This window comes from Haliotis asinina, chromosome 7 (assembly GCF_037392515.1).
Source record: "Haliotis asinina isolate JCU_RB_2024 chromosome 7, JCU_Hal_asi_v2, whole genome shotgun sequence".
Classification (NCBI taxonomy): domain Eukaryota; kingdom Metazoa; phylum Mollusca; class Gastropoda; order Lepetellida; family Haliotidae; genus Haliotis; species Haliotis asinina.
The window spans coordinates 2,702,529-2,715,833 of record NC_090286.1 but is presented as its reverse complement, the minus strand read 5'-3'; the positions used below and the strand labels follow the sequence as shown (position 1 = coordinate 2,715,833).

At 41.3% G+C, this 13,305-nt stretch overlaps 1 protein-coding gene across 1 annotated transcript; it reads left to right on the top strand.

The window, feature by feature from the left end:
- Positions 1-598: 598 nt before the first annotated feature.
- On the top strand, positions 599-13,260 carry LOC137290454 (phenylalanine--tRNA ligase alpha subunit-like). The gene is made up of 13 exons (XM_067821393.1): positions 599-768; positions 2,176-2,313; positions 2,693-2,794; positions 5,720-5,838; positions 6,023-6,115; positions 6,417-6,545; positions 10,149-10,264; positions 10,451-10,535; positions 10,724-10,823; positions 11,281-11,446; positions 12,210-12,287; positions 12,677-12,791; positions 12,981-13,260. Exons 1-13 carry the CDS (start codon positions 634-636, stop codon positions 13,099-13,101), a joined length of 1,497 nt encoding a protein of 498 aa, XP_067677494.1. The 5' UTR covers positions 599-633; the 3' UTR covers positions 13,102-13,260.
- Positions 13,261-13,305: the final 45 nt, after the last annotated feature.

The following is a 13,305-nucleotide window of genomic DNA, read 5'->3' as shown; positions in this document are numbered from 1 at the left end:
TGGTACTGTACCCGCTGTATTTTTTTATGACTGATTGCTTTCAAATTTTCATTAACCTAAACATTCCTGCTGAAACTGTCAGCGTTTCAGCAGACCAGCCACCACTCCAATCCACCCCCTAGATAACCCCACACCATACACATCCAAAACCTGTCTAGATTCTACATTGATGTCGTCTGTAGTCAGCTGTACCGACCCTGAAGCAAATACATCCAAGAAAGCCCATGCAAGTCTAGAAGATGTGGCAAGTCTAGAATCCCTTAGCTTCAGGAATGAAGGTGTGAGGGTTCCATTTCATTATATTGTATTTTTTTACTTACTTACTTACTTACTTACTTACTTACTTACGATTGAACTTTTTTCAGTAAACTACGTTCATTTCAGAGACTAAAGTTGTTAGTCTATGTCGTCTGGTACGTAAAGGGCAATTTTTATGTTAGTGGCCAACTATTTTTCAGAGAAAGGTTTCATGTGATTCACGTATTCACGCATGCAAAAATAAAATTAAAAAATAATGATGGTATTACGGTTTTCGGTAACAGTTTATCTCTTGACTGACGCAACATACTGAAACTATATAATAGGCCGAAGCTGTTTCGTTTTATGTGCGAGGCGGTTTTATAACAACCCAAAATGGCAGACTTGGAACTCGTGTTGAAAGCTGTTGACGATACCGGCGGTATTGACAGTTTAGAACTTGCCTCAAAGTTAAATATCGACCATCAGAAGATTGTAGGAGCGGTAAAGAGTCTACAATCACACGAAGATGTAAGTGGTTTTAGTTGTAGTATTCATTTTCAACGGAAGTGTTAGGCAGATTCGTCTGCTAGAAGTGAATGGATGACGAAATCGTCTTTCGAGTTCCATATTAATGAACCAGTTCTCTAACGCCATCCAGACGTCACTCCAGAAACTCGGAACGGTAAGGATTCCACCTGTACCCCTACCCCAACCAAAAGCCAAAATTACATACTGACATGCATACCTCACGGTAAATATACATTCAATAAACTAGAACAAGTATAAAAAGCTATCAATAAACTGACGGCAGCCATGGAATATTACACTGGGGAAGCAACAAATTTACTACGTAAAAAGAGGGGGTACGGGCAAAATAATTTCTTGATAATTTATTTGTTGAAATACTCAGAAATAGTACACTCTAAATCCAGTGAAACGTGATGGTGTCTTTGTTTCCAGATAGATCTACAACCTTATAAAATCAGTCACTATCAATATATCATCCTAGGGCATATGAGACGAGCTCAGCTGTCAATATGGTTAATATATTGTATGTACTAATATATTATCATATTTTGTTTTTATCGTTTTGATTTTAAAACAACGAAAACAAAAACAAAACAAAACGAAAAAATCCCCCAAACCTAAACAGAAAACATGCACACAAATATCAAGCATAGATGGCCAATCAGGTTTTGTCATCATGTATCCATTGACAATCTTTTCTCTAGAGGGGTCAACTCATAGTATGGACAGAAGGTCCGATCGAAACCAAAACATTTGCACGAACGCACCACTCACGCGGTGGCCAGCGATTCGTGAAAAACGTGCAACACGCACAGACGCCTGCATCGGTGTACACTGAGCAGGGATAGTTTTAGATATGTTTTTGTTGGGGCAGCCACCCTATCGGTGACTGTCTCGCAGTCAGTGCCAAATCAGGGCACAGTTGTTAGAAGTCAAATACGGACTTCAATTTAAACCACATGGTGGTTCAGTGGTCACATAAGGACCGTTGTCTATATCGTGTCGTATGTTGTGTCAAATCAGGACATGTTGGGGGATATAGTGACTTTGGAATATTTCGTTGATTCAAAGGTATGCAAGTAAAACTACATGAGCTTTGAAAATTGTTGAGTTATTTTTAAGTCTTCCACTGCTGCTCAACATAGTATTTCAAGGGATAATCTACAATATCTGTATACAGTCTCGTTGGTATTTCATACTACAGAACTTGATATGCATGGTGTATCTTGAATTATCTCCCTAACTTTTCCACATCCAGGATGTATGCACATGCTATTTTAATGAATAGTCCCAGTGTACTCTTTGTAAATGTTTACTGACACCAGGATGAGCTCTTTACATGGTCAACATTCATTTGTGTAGTTTCTGTGATAGATGTCCCTTCATTTGATACTGTTATTCTTTTAGCTCATTAAAGTTGAACAGAGGCAGAGTAAAAGATGGGACATAACAGAGGAAGGCAAGGAGGTGGTTGCCAATGGCAGTCACGAAGCCAGAGTGTACAGAGTTGTACCCGATGATGGAATCACACAAGCAGAAATCATGGTAATGACCTATATGCTGGTCAAATATTCTAATGAAAATGATCATGTGGAATAATATTGTTTATGGTATTTATTGTGTTGAAGCATGACAGCTTCTGCTGATTTTGAATGAGTGTCTTTTCAGCAAACCTGTGTCCGTTATAACAACAATGGACATTGTACTGTTGATATTTTTATAGACTGACTTGTGTAGGTTGTTGCTCTTTGATTTGAAGTAAGAAACAAAGGCTTGTGTATGTTACAAGTTCTGTTACAATCACTTGAATATGTAAGTTGTGTTGTTATTGTTCAATCATGATGATAGGATGTACATACTTTCAGTGGCTGAGTGTACGATCTCTTGTTCATTATGTGTCATGATTTTGATTTCATCTTTGCAGAACTCTGTTCCTAATGCCAAGATTGGATTCAGTAAAGCAATGTCTGCCAAGTGGATAAAAATGGACAAAAATGCTGAGGGAGGCCCTAAAGTGTTCAGATCAGTAAGTGTGTCTGGTATTAGTGAAGCTAGTGTTCAGATCAGTAAGTGTGTCTTGTGACAGTCTAGCTAAAGTGGTCAGATCAGTAAGTGTGTCTAGTGATAGTGTAGCTAGTGTTCAGATCAGTAAGCGTGTCTTGTGGTAGTGTAGCAAGTGTTTAGATCAGTAAGCGTGTCTTGTGGTAGTGTAGCTAGTGTTCAGATCAGTAATTGTGTCTAGTGATAGTGTAGCTAGTGTTCAGATCAGTAATTGTGTCTAGTGATAGTGTAGCTAGTGTTCAGATCAGTAATTGTGTCTAGTGATAGTGTATCTAGTGTTCAGATCAGTACGTGTGTCTGGTGATAGTGTATCTAGTGTTCAGATCAGTAAGTGTGTCTAGTGATAGTGTAGCTAGCGTTCAGATCAGTACGTGTGACTGGTGATACAGTAGCTAGTGTTCAGATCAGTAAGTGTTTCTGGTGATTGTGTATCTAGTGTTCAGATCAGTAAGTGTGTCTAGTGATTGTGTAGCTAGTGTTCAGATCAGTAAGTGTGTCTAGTGATTGTGTAGCTAGTGTTCAGATGAGTAAGTGTTTCTGGGGATTGTGTATCAAGTGTTCAGATGAGTAAGTGTTTCTAGTGATAGTGTATCTAGTGTTCAGATCAGTGTTTCTGGCGATTGTGTAGCTAGTTTTCAGATCAGTAAGTGTGTCTAGTGATAGTGTAGCTAGTGGTCAGATGAGTAAGTGTGTCTAGTGACAGTGTATCTAGCGTTCAGATGAGTAAGTGTGTATAGTGGTAGTGTAGCTTGTGTTCAGATCAGTAAGTGTGTTTGGTGACAGTCTAGGTAGTGTTCAGATGAGTAAGTGTGTCTGGTGTTTGTGTAGCTAGTGTTCAGATCAGTAAGTGTGTCTGGTGATTGTGTAGCTTGTGTTCAGATCAGTAATTGTGTCTAGTGATAGTGTATCTAGTGTTCAGATCAGTACGTGTGTCTGGTGATACAGTAGCTAGTGTTCAGATCAGTAAGTGTGTCTAGTGATAGTGTAGCTAGCGTTCAGATCAGTACGTGTGACTGGTGATACAGTAGCTAGTGTTCAGATCAGTAAGTGTGTCTAGTGACAGTGTATCTAGTGTTCAGATCAGTAAGTGTTTCTGGTGATTGTGTATCTAGTGTTCAGATCAGTAAGTGTGTCTAGTGATAGTGTAGCTAGTGTTCAGATGAGTAAGTGTGTCTAGTGATAGTGTAGCTAGTGTTCAGATCAGTAAGTGTTTCTGGTGATTGTGTATCAAGTGTTCAGATGAGTAAGTGTTTCTAGTGATTGTGTAGCTAGTGTTCAGATCAGTAAGTGTTTCTGGTGATTGTGTAGCTAGTGTTCAGATGAGTAAGTGTTTCTAGTGATAGTGTAGCTAGTGTTCAGATCAGTAAGTGTGTCTAGTGATTGTGTAGCTAGTTTTCAGATCAGTAAGTGTGTCTAGTGATAGTGTAGCTAGTGGTCAGATGAGTATGTGTGTCTGGTGTTAGTGTAGCTTGTGTTCAGATCAGTAAGTGTGTCTGGTGACAGTCTAGCTAAAGTGGTCAGATCAGTAAGTGTGTCTGGTGATAGTGTATCTAGTGTTCAGATGAGTAAGTGTGTATAGTGGTAGTGTAGCTTGTGTTCAGATCAGTAAGTGTGTTTGGTGACAGTCTAGCTAGTGTTCAGATGAGTGTGTCTGGTGATTGTGTAGCTAGTGTTCAGATCAGTAAGTGTGTCTGGTGATTGTGTAGCTTGTGTTCAGATCAGTGTGTCTAGTGATACAGTAGCTAGTGTTCAGATCAGTAAGTGTGTCTTTTGACAGTCTAGCTAGTGTTCAGATGAGTAAGTGTGTCTAGTGACAGTCTGGCTAAAGTGGTCAGATGAGTAAGTGTGTCTTGTGACAGTCTAGCTAGTGTTCAGATCAGTAAGTATGTTTGGTGACAGTCTAGCTAGTGTTCAGATGAGTAAGTGTGTCTAGTGACAGTCTAGCTAAAGTGGTCAGATGAGTAAGTGTGTATTGTGACAGTCTAGCTAGTGTTCAGATCAGTAAGTGTGTCTTGTGACAGTCAAGCTGAAGTGGTCAGATCAGTAAGTGTGTCTGGTGATTGTGTAGCTAGTGTTCTGATCAGTAAGTGTGTCTAGTGGTAGTGTAGCATGTGTGTTCAGATCAGTAATTGTGTCTAGTGACAGTCTAGCTAGTGTTCAGATCAGTAAGTGTGTCTTGTGACAGTCTAGCTAAAGTGTTCAGATCAGTAAGTGTGTATTGTGATTATGTGGCTAGTGTTCAGATCAGTAAGTGTGTCTGGGGAAAGTGTAGCTAAAGTAGTCAGTATATGAGGATGAGAGTATGGTTTTATGCCACTTCTTGCAATAATTCAGCAATGTCTCAATGAGGGACACCAGAAGTGGGCTTCACACGTCGTACTGAATGCAGAATTGAACACAGGTCTTCAGTGTGACAAGCGAACACTTTAACCTCTAGGCTGTCCGGCCACCCTCATCAGTATGTCTCTGATGACACTGTAGCTGAGTATTAGTATTGTTACCAAAGACATCAAACACAGATGTTTGCAGATACATCACATGGAGAGACCCATGTTAGAAGTAGGTAATGTCAACTCTTACTCTTTACTATGAGAGGCTGGATATGGTTGAAGAAAGTGAAAGAGGAAATGAAGTATAACATGAACTGACAGTAACCAATTCTTTGGACCTTTAGCAGCTCTGCTACTGTAATACTTTTAAGAGCATTTTAAAATCCAATCAAATGAATTATTGTTAAACATGTCACCTACTTTCTCTGTATAATATTCACAGTTGTATCATGATATTCCAGCTTATTGAAGCTCAGGAAACAAATGTTCACAAAAGTTAGAGAGAAAAACATTCCAGGTGTTGACATTGAGTAAGATCTGCCATGGTTATGTGTTTCTAGGCAGACAGTATAGAGGACAAAGTTCAGCAGTGTCTCATCAAGATACAGAACCTTCAGCTGGACAACGTCCCACAAGACCAGCGGGCAGAACTCAAGAAGAGGAAGCTCATCTCAGAAGTGTCAGTTGCCTTTCGCATTAATCAGAAATAGTTTTTGTTGATATTGTCAATGTTCTGTACCTCCTGTTAAGCTTGATTAATGTTTTATATCATACTTTGTACAAAATGTGTTCAACTAATTATGATTTCCATTCCGAAGGTTGGGCAAGATGTTTAAGAAACAGTTGTTTGTTTTTTGCTTCAGGAAGGTTACCAGTTACTTCATTTCCAAGGGAGACAAGTTTTCATTGACTGTGTCAAAGGCTGATGTGGACCTCACCCCAGAGATGATCTCAAGGTAGGCCAGAGGGAAGAGGTAGCAGTGCTACATAGAGCTTGGTGGGAGAGAACATTCACTCTATCAGTTAAAACCTCAATAACATAGAATGGCCTGACAACCCTGATAGTATTTGACTTCTGCATGTGTAAGTGAATACATCATGGGAGGCAACTTTCTGAATAGTGTTTATGAGATGTTATTAAGTTTCAACAAACAGTTTAGGAAAATGGGTTAGAAATAAGTATTCTAGTACCTTTTCAAGATATCTTATCAGTGTCACCGCTTTTGCTTCTGTCCTATTACAAGTTTCTTCCTACAGTGGGTCCTGGAAGACAAAAACATTCAAGCCATACAACTTTGATGCGCTTGGGATCCCACCACCCAGCGGACATCTTCACCCTCTGCTCAAAGTGCGGGCTGAGTACCGGCAGATCTTCCTGGAGATGGGGTAAGTCTGCTCAAAGGGCGTCTGAGTACTGACAGATCTTCAGGTCTTCCTGGAGATGGGGTAAGTCTGTTCAAAGTGCATCGGAGTACCAACAGATCTTCCTGGAGATGGGGTAAGTCAGCTCGAAGTGTGTCAGAGTACTGACAGATCTTCAGGTCTTCTTGGAGATGGGGTAAGTCTGCTCAAAGTGCGTCTGAGTACTGACAGATCTTCAGGTCTTCCTGGAGATGGGGTAAGTCTGCTCAAAGTGTGTCCGAGTACCGACAGTTCTTCAGGTCTTCCTGGAGATGGGGTAAGTCTGGACAAAGTGCATCCGAGTACCAACAGATCTTCCTGGAGATGGGGTAAGTCTGCTCAAAGTGTGTCCGAGTACCGACAGTTCTTCAGGTCTTCCTGGAGATGGGGTAAGTCTGGACAAAGTGCATCCGAGTACCAACAGATCTTCCTGGAGATGGGGTAAGTCTGCCCAAAGTGTGTCCGAGTACCGACAGTTCTTCAGGTCTTCCTGGAGATGGGGTAAGTCTGGACAAAGTGCAGGCCATCCTCGATGTCTCCAGGTAACACATTTTGATAAATCTCAACTATCCCCTTGATAGTTTGTTATCACCCTTTGCTGGCTTTTTATCCCCCACAACACGTTTTGGTAGAGGGTATTTAAGTGCCCTTCTTTCGTCCGTGCACATTTGACTTTTCTGTACCAGAACTTCAAAACCGTTCGCTATTTCTTCACCAAACTTGGCACAGAGGTGAATCTGGTGGTGTACTCTGAATAAAATATTTTTAAACTTATCCTATCTCACGTTATGCATCTGTCTTCCTCTCTTCGACCCAGTGTGGAAATGTGCTGTCAGCTAAGTTGAATCAAAACTTCTTGGCCTCTGACCACCCGACCTCTGACCACCCGACCTCGGCCCCTGCAATAGACGCCTGTCAATCATCCTGTACGTGCAGCTGATCACATGACGTCCTCTACTTGTCATTCTCTTTCTTGTCGCACCACAGGCGGACGTGTTGTTTTGTGAGAGAATTGATAGCTTGATTTAGTGATTCATGATGGGTGTTTCTAAAGAGAAGAATACGTCTGAAAACGCAAGTCTTGTGGTGAATGTAACTGCAACTTTTTGTTGGCAGATTCGCACAATTCTTGTCTTGTGTATTGGCTTGTGTGAGAGGTCATCTAGATGGAGTTTATGTATGGGATTAGATGATGGTGAATTTGATCTGTACCGGCGGGTGAATAAGAGGAGGATGTCAGATAGAGATAGACGCAGGGCAGAAGATGGTTCTTCAGCGCCTAAGAAGGCAAAAAAAGACCGCCCTAAGTTGGTGGCACAGCGTTCTGCATCTAAGTCGGCAGATGAAGACTTTTTACAGGATTCTTATCTTAGTGAGAATCTCAGGCAGACTTTGGGGAGTTTAAGGGACGCTAGTGTAGTTTCATCACCACCACGCGTGGTAGTGCTTTCTCAACCTCCAGTCTTTTCCTGCCCGATGTTGATCGTTACGATTCCGGACCACTCGTCGATTCAGCAGATGGATCGGCATTCTTTTACCGCTTCGAATGTGCTTCGTCTACACAAGATCGTGACATCCCAGAGCATTTGAGTGAGTCGGACAGAGGGAATCGTTTGAGAGCGTTATCCCATTATCTGCATAGTAGAGATTCGATTCACAGGGAAGCATTTCACTCCATGATGTGGAGTTTACTCAACTTCTTGGAATCGCAATGCGACAGCGTTCACCTTACCTTCGGTGGGTGAATCAACAACCTATTTTTGCAAGTTGCTACGGCGCTTCGGCATCAGGATCCGGTGACTCCCGTCTCATTGCCTGTAACCACGTCACAGACTACAGCATCTCATGGCTAGACTTTGGCGATCGGCTACACCGACTCCGTCATCAGATGGGTCTTTGAGTTCTGATGGAAGTTTTGATGCGGTTGATACGTCCTCACTGCTTGTGTGGCAACAAGAAGTACCTGCAGACCCCTCTTCACTTTTGAATGGTGCCTGTAGCGTTGCTCAAGACTATTATCAAACCGGGAGATTTTATGGTCAGTCTGGATTGCAGGACACCTACTTGCACATTCCGATTTGCCCGACACATGGGAAGTTTCTGCAATTTGTGTTCCAGGGCATTCACTACCAATGGCTTGTGCTCCCGTTTGGAATTTCTTCGGCCCCTTGGCTATTCACATGGGTCACGAGATCGATCACCAAATTTCTGCATCGCAGGGGGATTGTGTTCGAGGCTTACATAGACGATTGCATCCAGGCTGCGCGTGCAGGATGATTGACAGGCATCTGTTGCGGGGGCAGAGGTCGGGTGGTCAGAGGCCAAAAAGATTTGATTCAACTTAGCCGACAGCATGTTTCCACACTGGGTCAAAGAGAGGAAGAGAGGTTCATAACGTGAGATAGGATAAGTATATAAATATACAATTTATAGTTAAAATTTCCAAATTTTTCTGTATCTCCATGCCTACAGGTATGACTTTGACTGAATTTGATTGCTGCTCAATTCTGGAGCAGAACTTAAAACTGTTCACTATTTCTTCACCAAACTTGGCACGTAGGTAGGTCTAGTGGTGTACTGATGCCTTTTGCTAGTTTTGGAATCCTGAATAAAATATTTTTTTGCATTTCCATGGCAACGAGCTTGATTATTCACTGAATTTGGTAGTACTGCTCTTTTCTGGAGCAGAACTGAAAACAGCTCACTATTTCTTCACCAAACTGGGTGTAAAGATAGGTCTGGGTATAAAGATACAACTGGATTTCTGAACAGAATGCTTTTTGTGCTTCCATTCCAACAAGTTGGGCTTGAACTGAATCTGGTGGTAGTGTCTCTTGCAGGAGCAAAACTTGAAAACCTTCAATACTCTCCTTCCACTTTGCCATATGCACACCAAAACATGTGACATCATCATGACTAGTAGACATATTCATGAACAGTATTTTGCCATTGCGGGGGATGTTTTGTCTTGTTATCCAGTCAGGTGTCATCACTGGGAAGTTAGCATACCAATCACAACTCACTTTTGCTTCTTAAATTATCTAATCAGTTAAACATGGCAACACAATTGCTGCAGAGGTGCACTGAAAGAGGTAGAAGGAGTTGTTACAAATATTTTTTTTAATGTTTCAGACCTGTCAATTTCTCTGTATGATTTCCCCCCAAATCTGAGTAACGGTGTGAACAAATGTTCACAACTGTGACCAATTGTTGACACTGGTAAATTCGGTTGTAACGCTGGCTTACCTGATTGGCTCATCCAGGGTTTGGTGGAGTTTCATTGTAACATATACCCTATAGGAGATTATGAAGGATGAGTACTGTCAGATCTTGGAGATGAGGTAAATCTGGACAAAGAGTGGAGATAGAGATCCTCCTGGATGTAATTATCTGTGAAGATGACTCTTTGTCTCTATCTGAGTAATCAAGAGCCAACATAGAGACATCTTGAAATTGAGATGAAACAAGAAAAAGTAGATTTGGTTTGATTTGAATCAAATGTTATGGGATTGCCAACTGTCGGAGCGTTTTTCCACTCTGTGACAGATTTGTGAGATGATTTTGCATGCTGTGTTTGCTTGTGTGCAGATTTTCCGAGATGCCGACCAACAACTTTGTAGAGAGCAGCTTCTGGAATTTCGATGCTCTCTTCCAGCCCCAGAAGCATCCTGCCCGAGATGCTCACGACACCTTCTTCATCTCAGGTGCATGTCGTAGTCATGTTCAAAAAGATTTCTTTCAAGTTATTTACAAAATTACCTGCCATTCGTTAAATTAATGAAACAGAATTTATTATAATACTTAATTAGCTACTCACTGATTTATGAGTGTATAACACTGTTTTCCATACGAGAACACATCATAGAAAGTGAAAACTTTGTATTTTGCAGACCCAGCAAATGCTCAGATATTTGAGGAGGATTACTGTCAGCGTGTAAAGAAGGTTCATTCTGAAGGAGGATATGGGTCACTGGGGTAATCAGTTTTTTTTGTCAACTCTATACTTAACTGTGGAATATTTACAGTCACTCCAGAGAAATGTTCTCTATAATCAGAATGTTTCTTTCTTATTTCCCTGAATGTTGTCATTTACCACGTCATGGTCTCCTTGTTACCATTGTCGCTTCTCTCTCTCATGTGTTCATGATTCTGTGTGTATGCAGGTACAAGTGTGAGTGGAAGATTGAGGAAGCCAAGAAGAACCTATTGCGTACACACACGACGGCAGTCAGCGCCCGCATGCTGTACAAAACTGCTCAGGCTGTAGGTATTCATGCGTCAGAGTATAGAGCACCAGCCTGTGACAATAACTGAGGAAACTGCCGTTAACAGAGGCATCAAGTTTCATTAATGAGGAAGGTGGTGTGGTAGCCTAATGGTTAAAGCGTTGGTTTGTCATGCTGAAGAACAGGGTTTGATTCCCCTTGTGGGTACCATATGTGAAGCCCATTTCTGGCATCTTCTGCCATGATATTGCTGGAATATTGCTGAAAGTGGCATAAAATCATGAATTCATATTGAAAAATTCTTGCAATTTTCAGGATACGATCATGTTTTTCACCCAAATGAGTTTAAAAATATGGTCACTTTTGGTTACAGTAGCAGATACAAGAGTTTTGGAGAATTTAGTTAGAATTTAAGTTGAGAACACTATATAACAGATGCCATGTGGTAATGAGCAAATGTGATGTTAATTATTAAGTATTTATCATCCCTCCAGAACTCCCTGCCTGTGAAGCTCTTCTCCATTGACCGAGTTTTCCGCAACGAGAACCTGGATGCCACCCACCTAGCAGAGTTTCACCAGATAGAGGGTGTGGTAGCCGACCGAGGACTCACACTTGGGGACCTGATGGGAATAATACACGCCTTCTTCCTGAAACTGGGTCAGTCTTGGTTCAGTGCTTGTTGTCAGTTCACTGCATAACCCCATGCAGTGAGATGAAATCTGAAGAGTGTGATAGCTGTGAAATAAAATCTGAAGAGTGTGATAACTGTGAGATAAAATTTGAAGAGTGTGATAGCTGTGAGATGAAGTCTTAAGAGTGTGATAGCTGTGAGATGAAATCTGAAGGGTGTGATAGCTGATAATAAATGATGTCATGAGCATTTACAACTGATCGCTTGTAACTGATAGATTCTTGGTAACATTGCGTCTTGTTGGAGGAGTGCCAGTGTATGTGACTTGTGTGGCATTGTCCTTCGATGGTGTAGCATGTTTGCTCATGATATCAACCACTGGTTTTAATCCTCAGCTGTGTTCACTCATCATAAATAAATTTACGAAAATATTATCTGGATTACCATGTCACAGAACATCCAAAAGAACACTTCTCAGTCACACATAGTGAGGTTTTTCAGGGACTAACAAGTGAATACCCAAACATTTGATCTAAAGTAATTCATGATGATGATTGATTATGGCGACAATGGCAATGACGACATCGCCGATGCTGCTGCTGCTGCTGCTGCTGCTGCTGCTGCTGATGATGATGATGATGCTTGTTCTAATGAGATACCAGTTTTCTGTCCGATAGTGATCCAGGCCAGTCAAATATTGTTAAAGACCCTACATGATTCAACAAGTGTCCAGTTAATTATCATGGATGCTTGTTGATGGTTAATTCTATTTCTCACATTCATTTTCAGGTATCACGAAACTGCGTTTCAAACCAGCATACAACCCCTACACAGAGCCCAGCATGGAGATATTCAGCTACCATGAAGGTAACACCATCCTGAAGAAATACTGCAGTACAAAAGTGACATTTCTCTTACCACAACACAATAACTACAGATAATAAAGTGCCTGCTCCTGTTAACATTCATGTACTGTGTCTAGTCTTCAAAATATATGTGATACCAACAATCACCATCAAGCATGTGTGATAGTGAAGTTGCCTGTTCCACATCTGACTTCACTACTTCACATTTTGTGATGTCTAAAGGCTAGTTTCCATGGTCGCTGATGTCTTATGTACAGTTTTACATTGCTGGCTGGAACCATTGAGATGTACCCTTGGACACTCATTTTCAATTTCGAGAGACTGGCGACCTTGAAACTAGGTACACACATGTAAATCTGTGCTGAGTGTTGCTGCTTTTGTTTTTGGTAGGCTTGAAGAAGTGGGTGGAGATCGGCAACTCAGGGGTGTTCAGACCAGAGATGCTGTTGCCGATGGGACTGCCTCCTGATGTGTCCGTCATTGCATGGGGACTGTCGCTAGAAAGGTAAACAGTTGTCTTCTAATATCTTGAATAGTTGTAAATACAAGAGGACAGTTTGAAGGTCATGTTTAATGGCTTGCCAGACACAATGTTCGGCTTGGTTACAGGTAATTTAACTTTCTTGATTGGATCTTGATGGCATGAACAATCAATTTTATCATTTACATTGAACGATGAACAAATTTGTTTCAGACCAACAATGATAAAGTATGGCATCAACAACATCCGTGATCTGATTGGACCACGAGTGAACCTTCAGATGGTTCACGACAACCCAATGTGCCGACTAGAGAAATCGCGGACGGCATCCTAGGTCACAATATACAGTGTAATCTATTTAAATCACTTTGGCTGTGCCAATTTTCTGTCCCTTGCATTGGGACCAGTGTCGAATATCATGGTAAACTTCATCACCACTGAGAATGCATGAAATCTTTATGTCAATAAAATCTGTGCTTGTATGACTGAAGTATCCAGGTGTTTGTTGATGAATACATGGCTTGGTTATAATTCCCAC

Bases quoted from the DNA above. Each gene is read 5' to 3' on its own strand.
- LOC137290454 (XM_067821393.1), top strand. From the start codon at position 634: ATGGCAGACTTGGAACTCGTGTTGAAAGCTGTTGACGATACCGGCGGT. The intron at 5,839-6,022 runs GTCAGTTGCCTT...TTTTTGCTTCAG, and splicing joins AGGAAGCTCATCTCAGAAGT to GAAGGTTACCAGTTACTTCA. The intron at 11,447-12,209 runs GTCAGTCTTGGT...ATTCATTTTCAG, and splicing joins CGCCTTCTTCCTGAAACTGG to GTATCACGAAACTGCGTTTC.